The sequence below is a fragment of the Protopterus annectens genome, chromosome 12.part0 (genome assembly GCF_019279795.1).
Source record: "Protopterus annectens isolate FY-2018-M chromosome 12.part0, PAN1.0, whole genome shotgun sequence".
NCBI classification, from domain to species: Eukaryota; Metazoa; Chordata; order Ceratodontiformes; family Protopteridae; genus Protopterus; species Protopterus annectens.
Genome location: NC_056746.1, coordinates 1,159,593,626 through 1,159,618,363, shown reverse-complemented (window position 1 = coordinate 1,159,618,363; position 24,738 = coordinate 1,159,593,626). Strand labels below are relative to the sequence as shown.

General features: G+C 40.4%; 1 protein-coding gene across 3 annotated transcripts in view; it reads left to right on the top strand.

Moving 5' to 3' along the window:
• Positions 1-24,738, top strand: part of CHD6 (chromodomain helicase DNA binding protein 6) — a 2,211,516-nt gene that overhangs the window by 2,018,804 nt on the left and 167,974 nt on the right. For all 3 annotated transcript variants that reach the window (XM_044090190.1, XM_044090189.1, XM_044090188.1), the window contains one exon: positions 1,198-1,638. In XM_044090190.1, the coding sequence (XP_043946125.1) occupies positions 1,198-1,638 (441 nt within the window). The remainder of the gene's footprint in view (positions 1-1,197; positions 1,639-24,738) is intronic.

Sequence of the window (24,738 nt, the reverse complement as noted above, 5' to 3'; positions counted from 1 at the left end):
CCTACTGGCCCTTGCATCTCCAGCAGGCCAGCCACTGTCTTGGTTTGTCAGCTCTGGGAACCATCCCACTTATCAGTACTATAGCACTGAACTGCTGAGAACATAGTCAATTGTAGATGTTAGAGTAGATTCACTGGTACAGTACCAGTACTTTATTATGTTTTTTTCCCTCTCTCAGGTATGTCTGAGTTGGGATGGATTCCTAGTATGTCCATTTGTGCCCTCAGATCTTCTTCCACCTGTCCTAGCAACCTCCTTGTCAGGGTTTAATGAGAGCCTGGAGTGACAGGTTTTAGGGTTAGTCTGGTTGTGATCTCCAACCTCCGATGGGTCATCCCTGGTTGTGTCTTGTTGTGGTTCCAGAGAACAACCTGGAAGGGAAAGAAGGATCTAAAGATGACACCTTCTGATGCCCCTTTATACCACAGATATTAGGACATTAGTGTGGGAAAGAATCTGCTGGGCCTGAAGGGGGAAGAGCTCAGGAAAACAAGCCAACTGTCCGGCTTCTGCAGGCAGGAATCCCAAGAGTCAGTACTGCGACAGTTTATCTACTCAAACATTTACCATTATGATAAATTCCTCATTTTATGGTAAGTATGCTCACACAACTGTACTTTATCCTGTGTAGTTACACTTAAAAATCTAGTGTGTTTATGTTACATCTTGGTGCTGGAAGTAGGAGGGAGCATGTATGGCTAAGAGGCTTTTCTCTGAGGAGAGAGAAAAAAGGGTAGGGATTTACCTCTCAACTGTACAGATTTTCACAGAATGTCCATATTTTTGGCCTGCTCCTCATAAAATTTGTGGTTTTCTGGCAAATCGCTGGGATAATCTGAGGATTTAAGTCACTAAATAGTGACATACATTTGAGTTTCAGACTTCAAATCCTTCAGAAAATATATGTTAAAACAAACCCTGCTACTCTAGCAACGTTCTAAGTTTATAAGAGCAATATTTAAAATATGTCATTTTTCTTGGGCCTTTGTCCCCTTATTTTGTGTTTTGCCCTGATTTCTTGCACTAAGAGGTTGAGAGGTATGGTAGAGACACTTGAAGTAAGTTGCTGTTACTAATGTGGACAGTATGACAAACAAACCTGTTTTATTTATTGGTGACTGTACCTTGGAGAGAATGAATAAACAATCTGTCTGTCATTAAAATTCTTAATGTGTGTACATTTCTCTGCTTTTGTAGGAGAGTTTCTTGAATGCATCCTTCCCCAGAGACCTCAGAAGGTCAGCAAGATGTTATCAATATGAAGCTGAAAGGAATGCTAAACAAAGAAGCTTGGAAGAAATTACGGCTTCACATGGAAGGCCCCCTGTTGTCCTAAATGGTTGGCAGGACACTGCCATAGACTTGTCTAGAGCATCTGAACTCTCCCCTTCACCTCCATCTTTCCACAGTACTAACATACCAAAGATGGGCTCTGTTAGTTCCCTGCACAGTTCTCTTGGAATGGACTTGTCAGGAATTTTGCAAGCAGGGCTGATCCACCCAGTAACTGGGCAGATTGTTAATGGGAACTTTAGACGCGAGGATGCAGCAGTTCGAAGAAGAAAAGGGAGGAGAAGAAATGTGGAAGGGTTAGATCCATTGTTCTTAAAAGACCATAATCCATCAAGCCAGATTCAGGTAAGTCTCATAATAAAGTAGTGACCTAAGCACTGATTTACAAATGTGGATGCAAATTTGCATGTTTGTATCATTTTGATACAAGCATTCCTTGATCTGAGCCCAATGTGTTGACCAGAAGGATTTCTTTCCAGATTCTAGAAGTTGATTCATGAGATTAGAGGTCTGCGTAATGTAGAAAAAAAATTGAATTAAATAAATTGAAGGCTTAGTACTAGCAGAGAACACACAAAATACATTAGTTATCCTGGAGACCATGTTCCGTCAAGTTTTTTTTTTGAAAAATCTGTTATACTGATTGGGGCGTTTCTTATTGAAACGTTCAGTGGAAAGCAGCAACAGTAACTATGAGCAGTTTGTAGCTGAGATTTGCCCATCATGTAAGCTTTCCCTCCCTTTTGTTCTTTCTACACTCTGAATTTTCAGGAGGGCATTATGCCTTACTTATCTCAGTTCTTCCCAGATATTCAAAAAGTACTCATTATTTGAACTTAGCTTTTATGTTTGTTGGCTTTTTTGGTTTCTACCATGTAGATGTGATTCCCCCACTTTTCTTCTTATCCTTTGTGTTTAGAAGATGAACAAGTAGCACAGGTATTCTCTTCTGGTTGTGTCCAGATCATAGCTGCCCCCAAGTATTTTGATATTATGGTTTGTTAATGTTATAAGGTTTTGAGAGTAAAGTCAGAAACTTCAAACGCTATTCCTTCTGTTCAGTTTTACACAAGGAGAAAATGATTCATTGCCTTCACTTGGAGAGTCTTAAGAAGTTGAAACAAGTACTGTACTAGGACTAATGTGTTCTCATTTTCTTCTACCAGATGCCTGTTTCTGCCTCCATCACAGGCATAAGTTACTTTCCTCTCCATGGGTACTTTGTTCACTTTTGAATGAAAAGATATACAATATGAAAAATTGTATATATTTAATTTTTGAAGTACTGAGCAAAGTTATTGCATTTCAATCGTTGAAATTAGTTGCACTGAATTTTCAGTAGTTTGAATTTGATTGTTTTTAATGACTGAAAAGAATGGTTTAATTTACTGTAATCATTTCTAACAATGACAGGATTGCTATGAAGAAATAAGAATCAAATTAAAACTGTCTTCACAAGCGCGGCTGCTGTGCTGGTATAGAGGGTTAAAATCCCTGACTGTGGCTCGAGTAATTCAAATTCAGTATGAGGCTTGGGAACTTGAAAGAGCAGGCAGAGGAGACTTGCCAAGTCTGGGAGGGAAGAGTCAGTGGCCCTGGTTGGCCATGCCTGCAGTTATGGAAAAGACATACCTCACATTTGGAGGAGCAGAGGAGAGTCTTAAGCAAGGGTTGGTCTATGGTGGATGTGGGTGGGTCACATAACCAGCAATGTCTCTTGTCTGCAAGTTTAACGGAGCACAGATTTTGGGATGCCAGCAAGGACACAAAATCCTTGATGTCTGCAAGGATGATGGCCCTCTGTAGGTGTCCCTTTTCCTTAGGGTTAAGGGATATAAAATGATTCCCCATGTTGGGATTGTCTGCACTTCAGGGAAGTGAAAGTGCTTGAGTTCATTAGGGAAGGCTTGATGGTTGGGATGGGGAGGGTGAGAGGAGACTGCATAGATGAATTATGAAGAATGTAAAATTGTTTTGAGTGATTGAAGTCAACTGTCTTTGATTTATTTGAATAATATGATTGGAAATTATTCCGAAATTGAAATACAAAGGGAATGATTTCAAAATGTGGTCAGTACAGTAACACAGCACTGGGTTCTCTACTGTAGTTTCTGGCTAGGATACCTTCTATGCAAAGTAAGCACATCTTTCTTAGATCCACATGTGTTTTTGCTGTGCTTCATTATCATCGTACATCCCAGAGGCATATACTGTAAGTGAGTTAGTGATCCTCCACATTTCTGTGTGTGCATCCTGTGACGGGCCTGCATTCCATCTTAGATTACTTTCTTCCCGTGTACCCACTTGGTGCCAGGATAGTCCATATCTTCCTCCCTTGTGTTTCTAATTTGGATTATGTTGGTGAGCAAAGAATTAATTTTTTGGAAGTGTGAATTTGCGTAAATTGCTTTGAATGCATGATTAAGTTGAACAAAGGCTGCCGGGCATACAGAAAATCAAGGCTCTCACCACAATCCCAACACCTGAAATAGGTCCACAAAAGAGGAAACGTAGTATAATCCACAAAAACGTGTATTACATAAGCACTTTCATTCTTTTTGTAACTAAGAATAGAACGAAAGAGCTTATGTAATAAACTGTTTTGTGGGTTATACTACGTTTTCTCTTTTTTGGACCTGTTTCAGGTGTTGGCATTGTGGTGAGAGCCTTGATTTTCCTTACGTCCGGCAGCCTTTGACTGTTTCCAGTTGTTTTTTGATTTTGTTTTGAATTGAAGTTGAACAAAAACAAAAAATAAATCTTGATTTTGAGTTGAAACAAAATATTTAAGTAATAAATAATCAAACAATTTGAAATAAAATTTACAGATGATATGAAATTGTATAATCTGAATGACATGATTTTGAAGCTGAAATTGCCAAACCATAAATAATATACTAGAATCACTTGAATGAAATGCTTCTAAAGCATTGGTTAGAATTGAAGTGTAGTTATATGAAGGCTGACTAATATTGTTTTCCTTGGTGCTTTGTCTGTCTTAATTGCTTACTGACCTTTAGCTTCCGTGGTTATCCCAGTCACTCTTGCCATCATGGGAGGGCCATTATTCAGGCATGAATTGAGTTCTCAATAGGGCTATACCTCCAAACCGGAGCTTGAACTCAAAGAAGTGCCACAGTGGTACCTTGTTTGGGTATATATTACAAAACCGAAAACCCATTTGAGCGAACACCACACCGACACACATAGCCCGAACCGCAAATATGTTGAACCCCCTAAACCGCGAAATTTCAAATCTTGAATCGTCATAGTCTGCCAACACCACTGTGCGCTACATACTACATACCCAAACATAATAAATAAAACACATACATACACTAACCAAACCCTATTTCTCACCCTACACTAAACCTTACATACATTACTATCTATGCTCTTACCTTAACCCGCACCCTAACCCTAAGGTCCGTAACTATCGCACACTTACCCTACAGACATATACCCAAACAAAACAAATAATCCACACACATGCACTTAACAAAACCCTACTTCTAACCCTACACTAAACCTTACATACATTACCTATCTATGCACTTACCTTAACCCGCACCCTAACCCTAAGGTCCGTAACTATTGCACACTTACCTTACGGAGTTATACCGCAGACGGGTCAACCATGACAATTCGACATTTCGGGTTTTGCGGTTTTGAACCTTTGCTGTTACCGTAGTTCGAGCTATATATGTCCTTCAATTCCGATTCGCTCAAATGGGTTTTCGGTTTCCTAATATAGACCTCCTTATTTAGCATATGCACTTCCACAGAATATCAGCTATAGTGTGCAGAATTGCTGCTTGATGGGCTTCTTTTCCTGGCCCTCCTGCTGCACTTGGTAGGGCATTTAATCTTCACGATATGTCAGTCTTGCAGTGGTCTGGGCTGCCAGGATAGGTGATCCAGTGCCAGCTACTCAGTAATGCCCTTCATAGCCAGTTCCTCCAGTGCCCAGGTTGTCTGTCAGTCCCATGTTGTCAGGATCACAGTCAGAGCTCTTGTTTTTGTGCACCGTGGAGATGAATGTAAGATGACTGATTCAAAAGAAATTATATTACTTTATTTGTTAACTTGGTAAGTGTTCTAGACTTTATAAACCCTTTTAGTTGTAACATGGACCTCATAGGGGCAAGGGTGGATGCAGTACACATGATTTGGAGGACAGGATTTTAAAGTGCAATGAAATGGTACAAATGCAGTGAACAGAATTAAAATTAAGAGTGGAACAATTTTGAAATCTGTATTGGGAGAAAAAAAATTTAAACATCTTTATTAAATCACGTTTTTACACAGTGACACAAGTGCACATACCTTAATAGAAAAAAAAACTATAGTGACATTTTTCATTATTTTCCTATAGAATACATGTGATGTCCTTCCATGTCACTGTTGCAGTATTCCTCACTGGAGGGATCTTCTGCCAAGGACAGTACAATGTGGCCAGTGTATCAAAGCCTTTAGATTTATAGGTGCTGTATGTCACACATACGCTACCTGCAGAGGGCATAAACGTGATGTATAGATATAAATACTCATTACCTTTGAAGCCAGTTCGAACACCATTATTGAACGTCAGTCTGAATGCCCGTTTATTGTGCTTTTTTCATCTTCAGATAAGTGCCCCATTGGGGTTTCTTTATTTTTTTCTCTGTTTTGTTGTTACCTGTGTTCATGTCATCCAAAAAGGGAAAATGTCCGTGTAGGAGCATACCTCTCAACCATACCGAATTAATTTTTTTACGTTTGTTGACTGGGTTAGTCCATCTGGGTGTGAGCCCATTTTCAGCGGAGGCCCGGGTATAAAAGCTCTAATAAAACAAGAACAACATTGACAGGTACAATGTTGATTTTACATTGACTTTAACAGAAATATTTAGAGACAACAAAGAAAGTACAATATACAATAGGCACTTTAGTGAAAGTGAAAAGTTATTACCATATATTAAAGTCGTATATATCTATATATTTTTTTAAGGGCAGGGGTCCATCTTTACGTAATCATTTGAGTATACTTTAAAATATGTACATATGTATACCCTTACAAAAGAAAAGGAATTATCAAATTGTGCTCTTATTGTAGGTAGCTGATAGGGGTTCTTAACAAGTGGGAGTGGGGGTATATGTGGAGACTATAAAATTTAGGGGATGAAATTTGATGTGGGATTATGTGGTATTAGCCAGACTTGGTGCAGGAGCAGAGCCAGTTGTTAATGAGGTGGTCTTTGAGTAGAGTTTTGAATTGGTGTAGGTTGGTAGCATTTAGAATGTGCTGGGGGATTGAGTTCCAAAGTTTAGAAATGTGGTGGGAGTAGAGGGCGTCCCCGGCATTGTTGTTGCTTTTGGATACTTGGAGGAGTGTTTTGTGTGAGGAATGGAGTTGCCGAGTGTTGGCATATGGTTGGAGTAATTGTTGTAGGGCTGGGGTTCTGTTTGGTTGGTATATTAGTTGGAGAGTAAAGTTGGGTATAGGTTAGCTGTTGTGAGAATTCTAGCCAATTTATTTGTGTTTGGGCAGAGCAGTGCTGGGACCTATATGGGGAGCTAGTGGTGAACTTGGCTATTTTATTATAGGCTGATTCAAGTTTGATAATGTCAGTTTTGTTAAGGTTTGCAAAGATGGGAGAAGCATAGAAGACAGTAGATAAGTGATGAGTCCTGGTGATGCTTAATCTAGATTGGCTAGTTAGGAAAGGATTAATTTGGTAGAGAGAGCCTAATTTGATGTGTTTTTTTTTAATGGTTTGAGAGAGGTGTAGGTTGAATTTTAATTTGCTATCAATTGTGACACCTAGTAATTTGGTATGTGAGCTGGTGTTTATTATTGTGTTGTTGGAGGAGTGGATTTGAAAAGTGGCTGAGGGATTAGGTGTTTTTGTGGGGAGAAAGCGCATGAGTGGTCTTGTTTGGGTTTAGTATGAGGTTAGTGTTAGTTAGCCAGGATTCTACTTCTAGGAAGGATTGTTGTGTTATAGCCTGTAGTTGTGTTAGAGAGGGGGCAGAGCATATCCAGGTAGAGTCATCTGCGTACTGGACGACAGAGGCGAAAGATGTGGATTTATGGAGTTGATTTGTGAAGATGGTAATAAATCGGGGGCCTCGTATAGAGCCTTGTGGAACTCCTGTGTTAACAGGGAGCAAAGATGATAGCTCCTGTTGCCATCTAACAACTTGCTGGCATTTGGTTAGATAGCTGTGGAACCAAGCTAGGGAAGAATGACTGAGATGTAATGTGGCCAGTTTTTGGTGTGAAACTGTGTCAATTGCCTTTGAGAGATCTAGAAAGATGGATGAGACATTTATTCTGATTTCTGTGTTCATTTATTGTGTTAGTAAAACTGAGGAGGCCGGTTGTGGTGCTGTGGGGGGGGGGGGGCATGTTGTGTGTTTGATAGGAGGTTATTGGACAGAAGGTAGTTTAAAAGCTGGGAGTGAATACATTTTTCTAGTATTTTGGCGAGAATTGAAAGAATGGCAATGGACCTGTAGTTAGTAAGCTCGGTAGAGCTGCCACTTTTATGCAGTGGGGTGATATGGGAGATTTTTCAGATTAGTGGGACATGGTTCTCAGAGATAGAGCCATTTATGAGGCTAGAAATGGGGTAGGCTACGACTTTGGAGGCAGCTTTGAGGAATTCTGATGGGAGGTTGTCAGCAGCTAGGCTGGTGGGCTTGAGCTTACTGAGTAGTTTTTTTTATGGTATGGGTTGGGACAGGGTTAAAGGAGAAGGAGTTTACACCCTCATTATTGGCTACGGGGATTGTAGTAGTGATGTTTTGGTCATAGTAAGTGAGTGAATTGTGTTTATGAAAAAGGAATTTAATTGTGTAGTGATGTTATCATTTGATGAAGGTGTGGTAGGATTGAGGGTGAATGTACTACCAGGTTGCAAGAGTTTATTTATAGTGGCCCAACATTTTTGGGGGTTGTTTTTGTTTCTTTGCTGTGCAGTGATGTAGTAGGCTTTTTGTCAGCTTTTATCTGGGATTTGGCTTTATTCCTAAGTTGTTTGAAAAGTAAAGGCTGTCATTTTTTTGTTAGTTAGCCAGTGTTCCCATGCCTTGTCCCTTTCTTTTAGTAGGTCTTCGGTGTTGTTTGTAAGATAGGGTGTGTGGTGATGTTTTATTCTAGCTATTCTGCAGGGGGCCAGACTGTTTAGGATGTTGAGGAAGGTGGTGTTAAAGTGTTGAACAGCGTCATCTAGTGGTAGTGTTTTGAGGGGAGACTGGTTAATTTGTTGGAGGAGGGAGCTGAAAGTGTGGGTATTAAATTTTTTCTTGTTGTGAATTAGGCTATAGACTACTTGTCTGGGTAGACTAAGATTGTTTCTGATTAAGTATGTGGGTAGGTGGTCACGTTCGGTACTGGGAAGGCATCCTGCTAGAAGGGATGTGTTATTTTTATTTGTGAGAGTCCAATCCAGGATGGATTGTGTGTTGGAGATTTTGTCAATTTTTGTGGGGTTTTGTATGAGCTGGGAGAAACCATATAAGTTTATGAAATTGGATGGATTATTAGAATTATAGGTGGACTAGTCAGTGTTGAGGTCACAAATAATGATGGTTTCTTGGTGGAAGGGTGTGGATAGCCAGTGATGTCTTCAACTGTGCTAGTGTTATCTCTTGGAGGGATATAGATAGCCACTATGATTAGTGTTTTGTTGTTGTTGATATTCAGTTTAGTGATGAGTAATTCTGCATTGTTAGATGTGGTAAGTGTGGTGTTGGTAACTTCTAGGGCTAGATTTTGTGTAAACATTATTGCTACACCTTTTCCACATTTATTTTGATGATCGAGTCTATATATGTTGAGCCCTGAGGGAAGTATTTCATTGATTTTGACATGTGGCTTAAGCCAAGTTTCAGTCAAAATGGTTATGTCAGGGGAATGCACGTCAGTTAGTACTTGGAGGTCATGGATTTTGTTTAGTTTACTTCTTAGATTTACAAGGAACAGCAGGTGGTGTTGTTTGGGGTGAGGGTTTGTCGTGGAGTTGATTGAGAGGTGCAGTGGTAGTTGGTTTATTGGTAGTTTTGGGGCCATGGTTGGGGTGGATGTGACCACCGAGTTTTAAGTTTTGATAATATATGAAATAAAGTTGTTACAAATTTGCTTAGTTTGTGGTTTCTAAATAGAGGTTCATTTTTGTGTCTGGTTTGATGGTATTTAAGTGGCAGGTAGTCTATTTCTGTGTTGTTGTGGAGGTTGGGTGAAATTTGGGAGTTGTAGTGGTGGGTTATGGGCAGTAGAGTGTTGGTGATGGAGTTGGTGGGGTGGTCATAGTAGATGGGGATGTGGAAGTTATTTAAATGATAAAGAAGGACTAGTGTGAATAGGTTGGCTGTGTGGAGAGAACATAGTAAACCGTGTTTGTTTTAGTGAATGTAACATTGTGTGTTTTATTTTTGAGGGCAAAATATTGGGGTGCCATGAATTCCCGAGTGGCCTCTTTTTTCCTGTTTTTTTTTTTTTAACAGTTTTCTTCCTGACGTCATCACGTGCAGGGCGTGCGCGATGATGTCAGCTTCACGAGGCAGACAGAGAGCCTGCTCCTCCAGGTAGGAAATAAGTGTATTTTTTCCATTACACCATCCATTATATGTGCTACAGAAATAGTTGTACTTAATTCCCTGTTGCTTGTGTATTCAATCCATTCATTAAAACAGAAATGGAGCTGGTGTATTCAGTAATTGAAACGGCAGTTTTAAGGTGGTGTGTATTGAAACAGCAGCAGATTTAAGATGGTGTGTATTGAAACAGCAGCAGATTTAAGCTGGTGTATTCAAGCTGAGTTGAGTGAGCTGGTGTACTCATATACAGACTGTTTGTGTTGCTTGTGTTTTCAGTTCATTCATTGAAACAGAAACTGGAGCTGGTGTATTCATTCATTGAAACGGCAGATTTAAGCTGGTGTATTAGTATTCACGCTGGTTATGTGTGAAACAGCAGTAAGCTGGTGCAGTTTTGAAATGAAGCTGGTGTATTCAATTCATCCATTGAAATGGAGCTGGTGTATTCTATATTCAGTTCATTGAAACGGAGCTGGCAAAGTGTGTGTGTTTATTCACTGAAACGGAGCTAACAGGATTCATTATGAGATGTCAGTGTTTAGCCTTTTGGCTCCATTTCATTGAGGAACGGTAATATTTATTGGCCAGAGCAGACTTATTATTAACTTTTTGAGATACTACTATTATGTAAAATTTAACAGTAAGTAAAATATGATTTTCTACTGATACTGGGCATGTCGGCAATGAGTGTGAAACAGTATGGGAGTACAAAGTCCTGTTATTACTGTGGCATTTGCTTTGCAGTAAGGAGGTGATGGGATTGTCCTTCGATGGACTGAAATGTTAATCTCAGGTTCTGTTGGCATAGTCTGATAAAACACATGGATGTTAAAGTTCCCCAGCATTTATAATGGGGGAATCAGATAATTTTTCTGGTTTAATAGTCCTTTAGTTACAGTGCCCAAAATATCATTTAAACCTGCTGAAGTATTCTCATTTAATACAACACAAAATAGCAATAAGTGTGCTGCTGTGTAAACCATCAAAAGGAAAGGCAAAAAAGTATGTATAGAACAGTGTATAAGTATATCTCCCAGCTGTACAGATTTTCACAGAATGTCCACATTTTTGCTTCATAGTTTTGGCCTGTTCAACAAAAAAAAGTTTGTGTTTTTTTGGCAAATTACTAGGGATTTAATTTGCTAAGTAATGATGGTATAAAAAATCATCTTAAATCAGGGGGGTATGCTTGCTATTTTATCATTAACCTGAATATGCAAGCAAAGGAATACAGTTCCGCGATCAGTGTTAAGAATTATGTTTTCTTTCTCTGCCAGATCATTCCAGTAAATATTACAGATACATTATTTATACTATTTATTATGCTTACTTAAATATTCTTAGTTATATTTTATATTTAACATCTAAGGTTTACATTTCCGAATCCTAATCTTCTGCTTATTTTGTGTTTCATGATCATATTTTGGTTGCCCATTCTTCAGTTTGCATTTAAAAGTTGGTATACCACAATTCCATTGGAATGGGTGGGGGTTACATAATTATATATGCAAAGTTTATGTTAATCAGTGTACAGAATTGTACCTGTTTTTCATGGGCCTTTGTCCAGATTTTTGATGTTTCCAGGTCGAGAGGTATGTGTGGGAGACAGATTCCCCACAAATACTGTCACAACCAGAACCATTTTTTTAATAAGTAGGTGTTTCCCATGACCATACACAGTACTCTGTTTGTCAAGCATCACCCCTAAGTCCATATTCTGATGCCTCACGAGTGGTCCTTCAACCCAACAGTTGTCGCTGACTTTCTTTCACCATGTACCTCAAGAAACAAAAGCTACGTCCTCACTATAACAATAGATCCATGCTATCTGATTTTTGTCTGGTTCATTTGTGGGTTGTCTGATCCGACTGGGAGACTTCTACTTCAGGACTCTGACTCCTCCAATACCCGTAATCTCTAGAGCCCACCTAATCACCTCAGACCGAGTCTTCCCCCATACTGAATAGTTCCTCTCCATAATAATAATAATAATAATAATAATAATAATAATAATAATCATAATTTAACTCTGAAAACTTGAACCATACCACAACAACATATTATGTGACATAGGTACAATAGTAACAGAAAGAAGGCTTGTTAGCTATGGACAGACAAAAACTCGGTCACTATAAAAGCAGTCCTGACACTTTGGAAAGGGGGTTGGAGGGTGGGAAGTTGAACCGGATGAAAATCAGACAACATGGATGTATTGATAATGGTGAGTACATAACTTTCATATCCAGTGTTATCTGTTTTTGTCCGATTCAGCTGTGGGACGGATTCCTAAGTACTAAGTTGTGGGTGGACTCAAGGAAGAATATTCCTTAAAATTGTGGAGCCAAAGGATGTGTGTGTCCTAGACTGCTCATCCGACATATAATGAGAATTAAAGGTGTGTACTGTACAAGTATCTACTGCATAGATATCAGCAAATTCAGCAGAAGTAGTAACTGGTCTAGTGAAATGAGCTTTTGGTTTAACTCCGAGTCAGACCTTTTTTGGTTTATACCAAGGAAATAGTCAGAAATCCACCTGGAGAGTGTTACTTTAGATACAGCCTTTCTCTATTTGTGTTTTGAAAAGGTAACAAATAAGTGGTCTGACTTCCTAAATGCTTTGATTCTGTGGGGATAAAAATGCAATTGACGGTGAACATCTAGTAAATGCAATTGATATTCGCCCTTGTTAGAAAAACATGGAAAAAATACAGGTAGGTTGATGCTTTGATTTATATTAGTTTTGGAACAACCTTTGGAAGAAAAGAAGCATTGGCTCAGAGAGAAACCTTGTCCGTATGAAAGATCAAGTAGGGTGTCCTGCATGAAAGAGCTTGCAGTTCAGATATTCTTTTGGCAGAAGTTACAGCCACCATAAAAATAGTTTTCCAGGTAATGAATTTTATATCAACTGAAGCTGTTGGTTCTAAAGGAGGCTGGGTCAACACTTGTAACATAATGGTTAAATTCCATGGGGGAGCAGGATCCCTGATGGGTTGTTTGAGAAGAAAGGTTCCCTTTAAAAAGGCTTTTGAAATCTTCAGCATTGTCCTGCCCACCGTGAAGGTTTGAAATTACTACTAGCTGTGCCATGATTGTGGAGTAGCTGGAGTTGGCCTGAAATAATTCTGCCAGGAAATTGTAGAATAGAATGTTTTGGAGCAGAAAAGGGTTTTAGACCTTTAGAATTCACTCATATGGAAAATCTCTTCTATTTGCTGTGGTAAAGTTTTGAGGTGGAACTTTTCTGAGAAGCTGTGAGAATGAGGACTACAGAAGGTGATAACCTAGTGTCTCTGGCTAACATTAAAACTAGAGGAACCATGTGGTTAATTTCATGGACTTCTGATCCAGAGGAGATGATCCAGAGGAGACAATCTAGATGGGTGGGATAATAGGTCTGGAAGGTGTCCCAACATCGAAGGAGGATGAACCAGCGAAGGCCACAGGAAAGGAAACCATGTCTGTCAAGGACCAAAAGGGGGCTATGAGAATAACTCTTGCCTTGCACAATTGCGCCTTCTATATGAACTTGTTCATCAATGGTAGTGGAGGAAAGGTGTAGAGGAGACCCTGAGGGCTAATGATGAGACAAGGGCTTCCCTCGGTGGCTGTCCCTGTGTTGGAACTAGGACAAAGTAACTGCTGCATTTGTAGTTTAGGTTGTTGTTGGTCATTCGGCCTTTTCCATTTAGGGGTCGCCACAGCGGAACTCCGATCCACTAATGATTGGCAGTAGATTTTCACGAACGTCGAGGTGCCAGCTGGACGTCCAAACTTCAACGAAGGCACGCCCTTACGCATGTCTTTCGAATGCCACCCAACCGCGGGGAGGACATGCAGACCCCACACGGAAGGCACTCCCCACACTCCAGCCGAGAATCGAACGGGAGAACCTCTTGCTGTGAGGCAACAATGCTACTGCTGCACCACCGCGGCAGTCAGTTTAGTATGAAGTAAAAAGATCACAGTAAGCTTGCCCCCAGTGAACAAACATTTCTGTAGTCACTTTTGGGTTGAGGGACCATTCGTGAGGCATCAAAATACATCTGCTTACCCTGTCCACTAGAACATTGGAAGTCCCTGGGATATGTGTTGCTAACAGAAAGTGTTGTGAAGACATCGCCCACTGTCATACCCTTATGACGTCTTGACACAACGGGTAAGATCATGTTCTGCCCTGTTTAAGTACCAAACTACCGACATATCTGTCTGTACTGCTATTACACCTCTGGGTAGGGCATCCTGAAATGCGTGCAACTCTAAGAGGACAGCCCTCATATCAAAAATATTTATGTGCAACTTTGCCTCTGTCTGTGACCAGGTGCCCTGGACAGTCTTAACCTCAAAATGCCCCCCCCCCCCCCCAGCCTAGAAAGGAAGTATCTGTTGTCATCACTGCTGAAGGAGAGTCTCTTATACAGAGAAGGCCTTCAATTAGTGATGGTGATGTCATCCATCATGATATGTGTTTTCTGCATATTGACATCAACCTGATCTTGGTGTGTAGGTGATTAGATTTCTGCGACCATTGTACTGCTAGTGTCCACTGGAGCACCCTTGTATAAAATCTGGCTAGAGGGAATAACAGAATGGTTGAGGCCACAACACCTAGTATTCGAAGAATGAATCTTGCTGTAGAACAATAATGTTTTAGAAGAGGTGAGACTGTCAGCTGAAGAGTCAAAAGTCTGTGATAGGGTAGGCTGACTAACTGCAAGACAGTATTCAGGTGGCATCCTATGAATTCCAAATCCTGTGTTAGGTTGAGCTGACTTTTTGGTAGATTTACTATTCTACCTAATTGACAAAGTATTCAGAGCAAGGAGTCCCTGTTTTGACACAACACTTGCGGTAGCATATGGGAATACTTGGATCCCTAGCAAATGGAATCATGCTGCTACCACTGCCATCATCTTTGTATACACCCTGGGGGCTGTGGTGAGACCGAAGGGTGGTGCTTGAAATTGGCAGTGATTGGATCCCAGTTTGAAATGGAGATATCTCCTTGAAAGACTCTCCAGCTTTACATGGTAGTATGCATCCTTCAGGTCTATCAAGCATATTCAGTCATCCTTTCTCAAAAGAGGTAAAATGGACTGAATCATGACCATCTAGAATTCTCTGTGCTACAGATTTGTTTAAATGGCTCAGGTCTAGAATAAGTCTGAGATCCCCTGTTTTCTTTGGAACTAAAACTAGCCTTGAATAGACTCTGGAGCCTTGTTGGTGTTTGGGGGCTGGCCGGATGACACTTGTTTTTCTAGTAGCTTTGAAATTTCTGCTACTGCCAGTTCTTGTTGAGTAGGTGGAATGTCTGGAATTTATTTCTTTGGCCAAGGAGTGCAGGCAAATGGAATTATATAGCCTCTGTAAATAATGTTTAGCAGCCTGGAATCTGTTATCTCTTGCTAGGCTTTTGGGTGCACAAACAATCACCCCTGACAGCTTCTAGAGGGCAGCAGTGGGGGGAAACCCTTCAGGGGTGATAAAAGGGCCCTCTGAAACCCTGATTCTTATGGCCATTTCTGCCTCTAAGGCGACATCCATTATGATATCTTCCTCCTCTGCCTTGTCACTAGAAGACTCTTGATAAGACCCCTGTGATTTTCAGAACCACATCTTTTAACCCACTTTGTAAAAGTACCTTTGAAGTGCAGAAAAGCAGATGCCTGTGGCAGAGAGGGTCTTACCATCTTGTTAACTTCTACTTAGAGTGTCTTTGATTTTTGGGCCAAACAATGTGAAGCCATCATAGGAGACATTGATAAAGGACATATTGAAAGTTTCCACAAAGTCTTGTCCAGGTTTGCCGACATATTGTAATGCTGGTGCCTGCTACCCTAGTTGAACCATCTGCTGCATTCAGAAAGAGTCTCATGGCCACATTAGATGAAGATTGCAGAACTGACAGCTGGGATTCTAATTTCTTTTGGACATCTGAAGCCAGGACTACAGAGAGAGACTTGGAAATCTCTTTGGTCATTTCTGTCTGAAAATGAGTGACGTGGGCCAAATAATTCAGCACCCTCAGGCAAACAATGCTGAAGTGTATGTCCTTTTCCAGAAATGATCCATTGCTCCGGACTCTCTCTTTTGGAGGATGGATCACTGAACTCTCTTTCTGAGAGTTCTTTCTTGGTGACTGCAGCTGCCACTATTGCATCTGCAGGAGAATCCTTGCTTCAGTGCTTCCTATTAGCCAGCGCTGATAAAATGTCAGTTTTATTCAGGATAGCCTCCACCAAATCAGGATCTTTCCATGCCCATTGGTCCATCAGGTCCACTAATGGATCCAATGGAGTGACCAACCAGGATGAAGATGGGCAAAACCAAAAGCCTCTATGAACATGGACTCATCAGGAGAAGGAGAGCTGATGGATCCCCCCCCCTTCTGTGTCATTAATTCCAAGATTTTGCCAAAAGTAACATCTTGGGGGGGTCTTCTCTTTTCTCTAAGTCTGTATCTTTGGTGAATGACTGTAGAAAAGAGTTGTGCATCTCCTCAGTGGGAAAATCCAAGTGTTCCGAATTGGACTGGGAACTTACTACATAAGTTCATGAGGCTTTGTTACTGATTATCCCTCTTGAACAGGCTGATGATTGGAAGAGCCAGATTCCACATAGGCTTCAGATAGAGCCAATCTGATTAAAGACATCTTCTCCCTAGGAGTTGACATGACTGTCTGAAAGGCTTTGAAAGCCGATGACACTGTCGGCTGTGAAGGAATCTGCTGTGACAAAATTGGCGCAGACACCTTGGAGCCAACAAGCCTCAACTCCAAAGCTGATCTTTTTGCCAAACTATCGAGTGCTGAAGCACCAAGGGGAGGACAGGGATGGCTCCAAAAACCTTAGTGTCGAACCCTCCTCTCACATTCTGGCACTAAACCCTTGGCTGCGAGATTCCTCTGATTCTGAATGAGTCAGGACCAAAACAGAGAGAGAGACCCTGTCAGAGTTGAGGAGAGTAAGGCTCATGGGTCTGACAACGATGCTTCGGGTTAAACTGGCACTAAAATCATCGATTCTGATGGGTGGATTGGCATCCGACAAGGTAATGGAGGGGTGATTGGACCTGTACTTGGTAGTGCCTGAGAAGATGGTACTCAGAGAACCCCAAGTTGGATCTGTGCTGTTAGGAATCTCCTCATTACTCTGTCGACATCTTGATCAGAGACACTGTCTTAATTTCTCCCAAGTTTTTTGGGTTTCTAATACCATGAAGGGAATGGACCCCATTCCGAAGTCAAAGTATGATTAAAGTTCAAAAAGTTAGTATTGTTTCAGTCTTTGATGTTAGCCAGAAGTGCTCTTTGCAGCACCTGCAGTGTGCCCAGTAATGACGACTTCTGCAATTCGTATGGAGTTGCATGTTTCAGTAACATATCCAAGAATGATTCAAAATTCTTTTTTATAAGATCTGTTGCTCCTACTACTATTGGAGATGTCTGGTTATCCTTCTTCCACATTGCTCTGTCTGGAAATCCTAGTATTTCATGACTTTGTGTCTGTACGTAAGATACTGTAGTCACCAGGTGTTAGCAGTTTCAGTGATCAGTGCTACTTTTGTCTTCTTTTCATGGACTACTGTATCAGGTTTTTTCGCATCTATTTTTTGAACATTTGGTAATGGGTGATCAAATGTGATGTAAACTTCATCATTTTCTATATTGCTTTGTGGCTTATGTTTCCAGCGTTTTTCAGCTGTTTCAATATTTTAATGTTTGCACAATCCCCACTGCAACAGCCTTACCACATTATTATGCCTTTCAGTATATAGTCTTTCTGCCATTAGTATAGCACAACCAGCAACAAGATGTCCAACTGTTTCCAATTCACAAAACATACATTTGTGTGTTTGTCACTTGTTCAATGAACTTTCTAAGCCAGTGTGTACATGGTCCATTAATCTTGGACTGCCAATATTAACCTTTCGTCTTTTGGTTTAAATTCACCTCTCCTTAACCATTCCTGCATTCGATCCTGATCAACATGAGGTTGTTCCAAGAGTTTTCTGTATTTGCAACTGTATTTATGCATTTTCCACTTTTCTTGCTTTCTCATCTGATCCTTCACCTTGTATTATTTCTTTTGTTTTTTGGGACCTTCAGTTGCTGCCTGATTTTTTTATCTACTTCTGGTTTGATTTCCATTCCTGCTTGACGCTGATATGCTTCTTCTAAACTAAGCAGAGAAGTCATCTTAGACTTATTCTTCTCATGTTTCAAACTTTTACAACATTTGGGTCTTGTGAAGCCAGCAGATATGTATGCATTCCCACGATTGCAGAGCTATACATATAATCACTTTCAAGGAGGCCAATACCTCCTTCAGAATGGGGAATATATAGTCATGGTATACACTAATTTTTATAAATCATTTGATGAGCGTGAAGCATTCTTCTTTTCCTGTCCAACTTATCCAACACCTTTTGGGGCCAGTCAGTCACTCCAAAACTATAAGTTATGACAGGAAGAGCAAATTGGTGTATTGGTTGGACTTTGTTCCTAGATGTCAACGCTTTTTTCAGTATTAATTTTAGACTTCTAAAATATTCCTTCCCGAGTTTTAATTGCATTTGTTCATGTTTTATTGTGGATCCTTCATCAATTCCCGAATATTGTTCAAGTTCTCTTATATCACATTCCTGTCCCAAACTGATGCTTTCTTGGTGCTGCAGCTTTCCTGCTTCCTGCTTTAAAGGTTGCTTTTGCACATTTATCAAGACCAAATGACCTTATATCATCTGAAAAGGTTTTGACCACTTGAATTTTTACTTTCAGTTACTCATCTTTTAAACTATATAGCTTTAAATTATCAACAAAAAGAAAATGCGAAGGTTTTACACTTTGTTGTTTTTTGAGAGCCAAATTGTAGTCATGACCTAATCTGTTAAATAGACAGCTTAATGGATTAAGGGCAAGACAAAAGAGCAGTGTTGACAGAGTCACCCTGGAATATCCCCCTTTTAATTTTTATCCCTGGAATAATAATTTGTCCTTTGTCATGGCTTAACTGCAGAGTGGTTTGCCACTGTTTCATGGTCGCTGTAAACTTAAAACAGCGCAAACCCAACAACGCTGTACCTGGATCTACTTTGCACAACAACTTGGTTAGTTTATTTGATAGAACTGGTTTAGAAATGCTTGATCTCATGATCAATGATTATGAAGTCAAAGCTGGTACTTCATTTAATGAAGTAAATACTCTAAATGACTCTATTGTTAAAGATAAAAATTTTCTCACTATTAAAAAGAATTATGACAACATTTTTAATGAAGTTGACCAACACTGTATTAAAATTGTTAACCGTAAATTAAGAAAGTTAGAACGTGATCTTGTGGAGTATAGGGACGGGATGGCTTACCCCCTACCGAGTAAAGGAAGATTGAACACTAAGCATGTCACAGACAGGGTTGATGATTCTGAAAGTACTGGCAATGTTGTTACACCACTGGTAGATCCACCCCGGAGGAGTGAACGGTTAGCCCAAAAAGAAAATAAGAACATACATCAGGTTTTTCAATATCCCCAGGGCAGACCGGCGGGCAGGGGCACGATATAACATCAGCAGGGGTGGAACAGGTTACGCAGATAGAGACTTCTAACAGTATATGCTGTTTAGATTCTGCAAGTCCAACTACAGACACTGTACGGAGTAGCTACAAGGTTATGAGGAAGGACAACTTTACTATATACAATTTCACTGATATTATGTTAACAACTGATTTTTTTGAACTTTTTATTAGGGGTTTTCATTTTGTCCCCCTACGCTCCTTAAATCTGTCTAATACATTACTGGATTTGAAACTTTTTGTCAGACGATTAAATCTTGCACTATTATTTAAAGGGCAAACAATGACTAATGATGAATTTACAAGAGCTAGTACCCTAAACCCCCCCACTCATCCATCCTTAAAGGTATTTGAGGAATTGGTTGAGATGGATTTAAGGAGTCAATATCCAGCGTTTGCACATTCACCACCTATCAATTTGGATTTTAAGTTGCATCAACTGATCAATTTCCTCAAGGATGAGGGAGTTAGAGTAATGAAACCCGATAAGGGAGGGGGGTGGTGTTAATGTATAGCTGGGCATACGATGCATATATGCATAACATGTTGCAGGACACTGAACATTACGAGTTAATTTCCAGGAATGAGCTAAATATAGCTTATTCTAAGATCAGTTTCATGTTAATGGACCACTTGATGCAGGGTGCCATTAACGAAAAGTTATATAATTACCTGCATGTCAAGAAACCTATGACCCCGGTGATTTTTGGGATACCCAAGGTTCATAAAGGCTTGGACCCTTTAAAATTTAGACCTACAGTCTCAGGAGCAGGCAGTATCACAGAACCTTTAGGAAAATTTATTGACCAAACGGTCAAAAAGTTTGTTTCCTCTTTGAAATATGTGTGTAAAGACTCCTGGGAATTTCTCAAGGGTATCGAACAAAGTTTTTATAATCCAAATTTGTTGATGGCAACTACAGACATTGTGGAATTATTTCCCAGCATTCCTCACTCCACGGGTCTGGAATGGTTTAATGAGGTTTTGGTTTCACATTCTGGTCTCGGTTCTAATACCATCATGTTGTTAGTGGAATTTATGGAGATTGTTCTTAAAAATAACTTCATTTATTTCAAAGGAGAGTTGTTTAAGCAAAAGAAAGGTGTAGTGATGGGTGCTTCCTTTGCCTCGTCATACGCGAACATTGTGTTGTACTATTGGGAAACCAAATTTATATTTTCAACCTGTTGGGCTAAACATATTATCCATTACAAACGTTACTTGGATGATATATGTTTACCATGGGACGGAGACTTGATTGGTTTTTCAGAATTTATGACTTACATCAATTCCTCCACACATTTTTTATCCTTTACACACAAAGTTAGTGATGACATTCTTAATTATCTTGATGTATCCCTTTCTAAAGATCATCACCACTGTGCCTTTCAATCTAAAATTTATAGGAAGGCCACTTTTTCCAACTCTTATTTACACTTCGATAATGGCCATCCTTTTTATCAAAAGAAAGGTATAATAAAGGGACAGTTCATCCGGACATCCAGGATGTCCTGTACAGATGAACTTTTTTGAAAGAAGTTCACTTGCTAAAGAAACTTTTTTTGGAAAGAGGTTATCCAACTCATTTGGTTAACAATTTAGCCCAAGACGTGATTGCCAACAGAGAATTGAAGTATTTCCCTTTATTAGGCACGGGCTCGCGGTTGGTTGATTGCACAGAGCAAGACGAGCAATATGACCTACATAACAACTTTATTCACACATTTACTAAAGATTCGCAGCAAGTAGAACACACTGTGTTAAGGTACTGGCCAGTCTTGACCCTTCAAGATGATATTAACAAAATAATACCCAAGAAACCTAGTTTTGTAAAAAGGAGGGACATCAATTTGAAGGGTTTATTTGAAAGAAAAAATTATTATAAAAACTATGCACACTCTACTACAAAGCTAGGCACATACAAATGCGGTGCATGCAAACAGTGTTCTTTTATTATCAATGACAGCAGCTTGTATATTCCATCAAGGAATTTTAAATTCATTGCGGTCAGTTACCACAATTGCAGGGCGAAAGGGGTTGTATACCTCGGAATTTGTATGCATTGTCTCGGTTTTTATGTTGGAAAAACCGAGAGGCCCCTAAGGAAAAGAATATACGAACATCTTTACGATGTCTCTAAAAAGGATACAAATGCCTTCTATAAACATCTCACTCAATGCCCTAATATGCAGTTGAAGTTTTTAGTTTTAGAACAGCTAACTCAGGACCCCAGGGGATTTGATTGGGAGACACGTCTTGAGTATAAGGAACTCCTGTGGCAATTAAAATTAAATGCTGCAAGACCCCCTGGTTTTAATGACAATGTTAGTATTGCAAGTGTGCTTAATTTAAGAAAGGCAAGGTTACAAATTTTATAAAAAAATTTTTCATGTATATTTTTATTATGGTCAATTAGACTGTTGGATCTACATATATATTAACACACTTTTTAACATGTTTTTTATACATTTTTATATATTCCTTATGATGTCCTTCATCAAAACAATTTTGTAAGTTTTTTTGATTCTTGTTTAATGTCTTTTTAAAATTCTCTGGAATGGAGCAAGGACTTGGAGTAATTAAGATGTCATGTGACTAGTATTAATTTTATATATAAGGCTATTTTTTCAGTGTGACTATATCTTGATAAAGTCTGGTATGAACCAGGCGAAAGCGCTTGATGTTCATCGTGCATACAGCTGCAGTAATCACAGATGGGTTCTCTGCCGTCAGGCGGTCCCTCGGTCGGCCGAATTCCAAAGTCTAGGACCGGCGTCGGTTGTTGTCGCTTTCTCTCCTGACGTCAGTGAGGCCAGAGTATATAAGACACAGCCGACGCCATGTTCTTCAGTCTTTTTTGTCGTGCGGTGCCCGAAGCAGAAGCAGTTCGCAAGTGCCGGTCGGCCAGCTCCTGAATTACAGAAATATTGGAAACCGAAGTCTTCATTAAAGCTAAGTACCCCGTTGGGGAAACTTTTCTTGCCTCAGACCGATGTCAGAAAAAGTTAATAATTGTATTTCTTGTGGGAAGCAAATACCGCATAAGGATTTCCATTCCCTCTGCATACCTTGTTTAGGCCCAGACCACGACGTCTCAGGCTGTCGCTTTTGCGCTACTTTCAATAAACGCACTATTAAGCGTCGGGCGGAGTTCGCATAACACTATTTTGGTAAAGCATTTGATTATAAAATGTCGTCGGATACTCCGACTACCGTTTTGTCCAAAAAACACAAGGACAAGGACCGACACGCGAGGCCCGCGGTCCCCGCCGACACCACGCCAAAACAGGCTACACGTGGTCCGGTTCTCAGCGAGACGCCTTTTCAGTCCCTGACTACCGACGACACTCCTTTGGCGGTGTCCTCTGTACCCGAGACCGCTGGTACCTCGGCCCTTTCCCAGACTACAACCACCGAAGCCTTTGCTAATGTTGAGCCTACTAATGTGGACAGGTCCACTTTCACCCATGGTGTCTTTAGACCCTCATCTTCTTTTTCTATTAAGGCCTTTACTAAATCCAAAGCAGCCAGGCATCCCAAGAGGCCTGTTGCACAGGGCCATCTCCAGGCCCCATGCCTAAAAAACAGATGCTTAAAATGGCTGAGGATTTAATTACTCTTATCAGGGGTTCTCAACCCCCTCCAGACAAGAGACCCAGAGTGGAGGAAGATTCTCCCTCTTCTGATCAGGGATCCATTTTATCAGAACATTCTGATGTAGAGGAACACTCTTACTCCCCTTTTGAGGATTCGGATGCAGAGCAGTCCATTCCTTCTGTATCTCCTCCTGAGAATTTTTCCTTTGGGGAAACCTTGCACACTTTGAGGGAACACTTCCATTGGGAAGGCCAAGACTTTTCAGATTCCAAGAAAAGACTTAGGGAATTTCTTTTGTTACCTCAACACAGACCTCTGGCGATACCTCCTGTTTTGGACATACTTGATGATGTTTATTCGAGGCTTGCCTTAACCCGGATTCTCTGCCTCCTGCACCAGTCAAACCTGATAGGTACTACAGAGTACCTAACTCTCACCAATTTCTCTTCAAAAGCCATAATGCTGACCCTAAAACCATTTCTCAAGGCCCCAAGGGATTGAAGGCCTCCACTGCCAAGAATCCACTTCCTGCAGAAAGAGAGTCAAGATCTTTAGAAAGGTGGGGAAAAAGGTATATACCTCGGCCACCCTAGCCATGAGGGCCTTAAATTGTCAGTTTCATATGCTTAAATATCAACAGTTCCTGTTATCACAATTAAGGAATAAAATGTCTCAACCTGAACAACCAGATTTGAAGGAGTTACAGGATATGATGCATAGTGCAGAGCAAGTGGGTAAACACACCTTACAATGTGGTTATGATGCCCTAGAGGCCTCAAGTAGAGCGGCTGCTACAGGATCAGTCATTCGCAGACATGCCTGGCTTAGGGAACAAAACTTGCCTGATCATGTGAAAGCTAAACTTCTAGATGCTCCTTTACAAAAGGATGTGCTGTTTGGTACTAATGCTGAGGAGATATTACGGAAAATGGAAGAAAAAGCCAAATCTATGCAAACTGTCAAAGCTTTTTTACAGGTCCAACCACCATGTTTTAGCAGAAATTGGCCATCAAAAAACTGGTCCTTTCCAGCCACTGACAAGCCCCAAAGAGGTAGATACAGACGCACAAGGGGCAGAGGACAATCACAAGGATCATATAGAGGCCGACAATGGCAAACTCCAGCACCAAGAGGTGGCGAAGACAGTGCACAACAATACAGGAAACAAACCCAATGACTCCCTCATTTCCATGCCAAGCATGTCTCAGCTGGCAGCACCTTTGGGAGGAATGCTAGCATTATTTGCAAGAAATTGGCATATTGTCACAACAGACAAATGGATCCTGGACATTATAAACAGAGGCTACAAATTTCAATTCCACACTCTTCCAAAAATGAGAGGCATGCCAAACCTGCCATACAAACAAAGGGCAGAGGCACAACTACAAATTTCAAAGCTCATAAGCATGAGAGCTATTCAAGAGGTACCTACTCACGAACAAGGTCAAGGTTTCTATTCAAGACTTTTTCTGGTACCAAGGAAAGGAACCGACTGGAGACCCATTTTGGACTTATCCATCCTAAACACATTTCTACTCGTGCCAAAATTCAGGATGCTCACATTACAGCATCTTCTTCCCATGCTGGGCAAGGAGTTTTGGCTGGTAACATTGGACCCCAAGGAGGCAAACCTGCATGTCCCAATCAGACAAAGCTGCAGAAGATACCTCAGATTTCTTGCAGGTTCA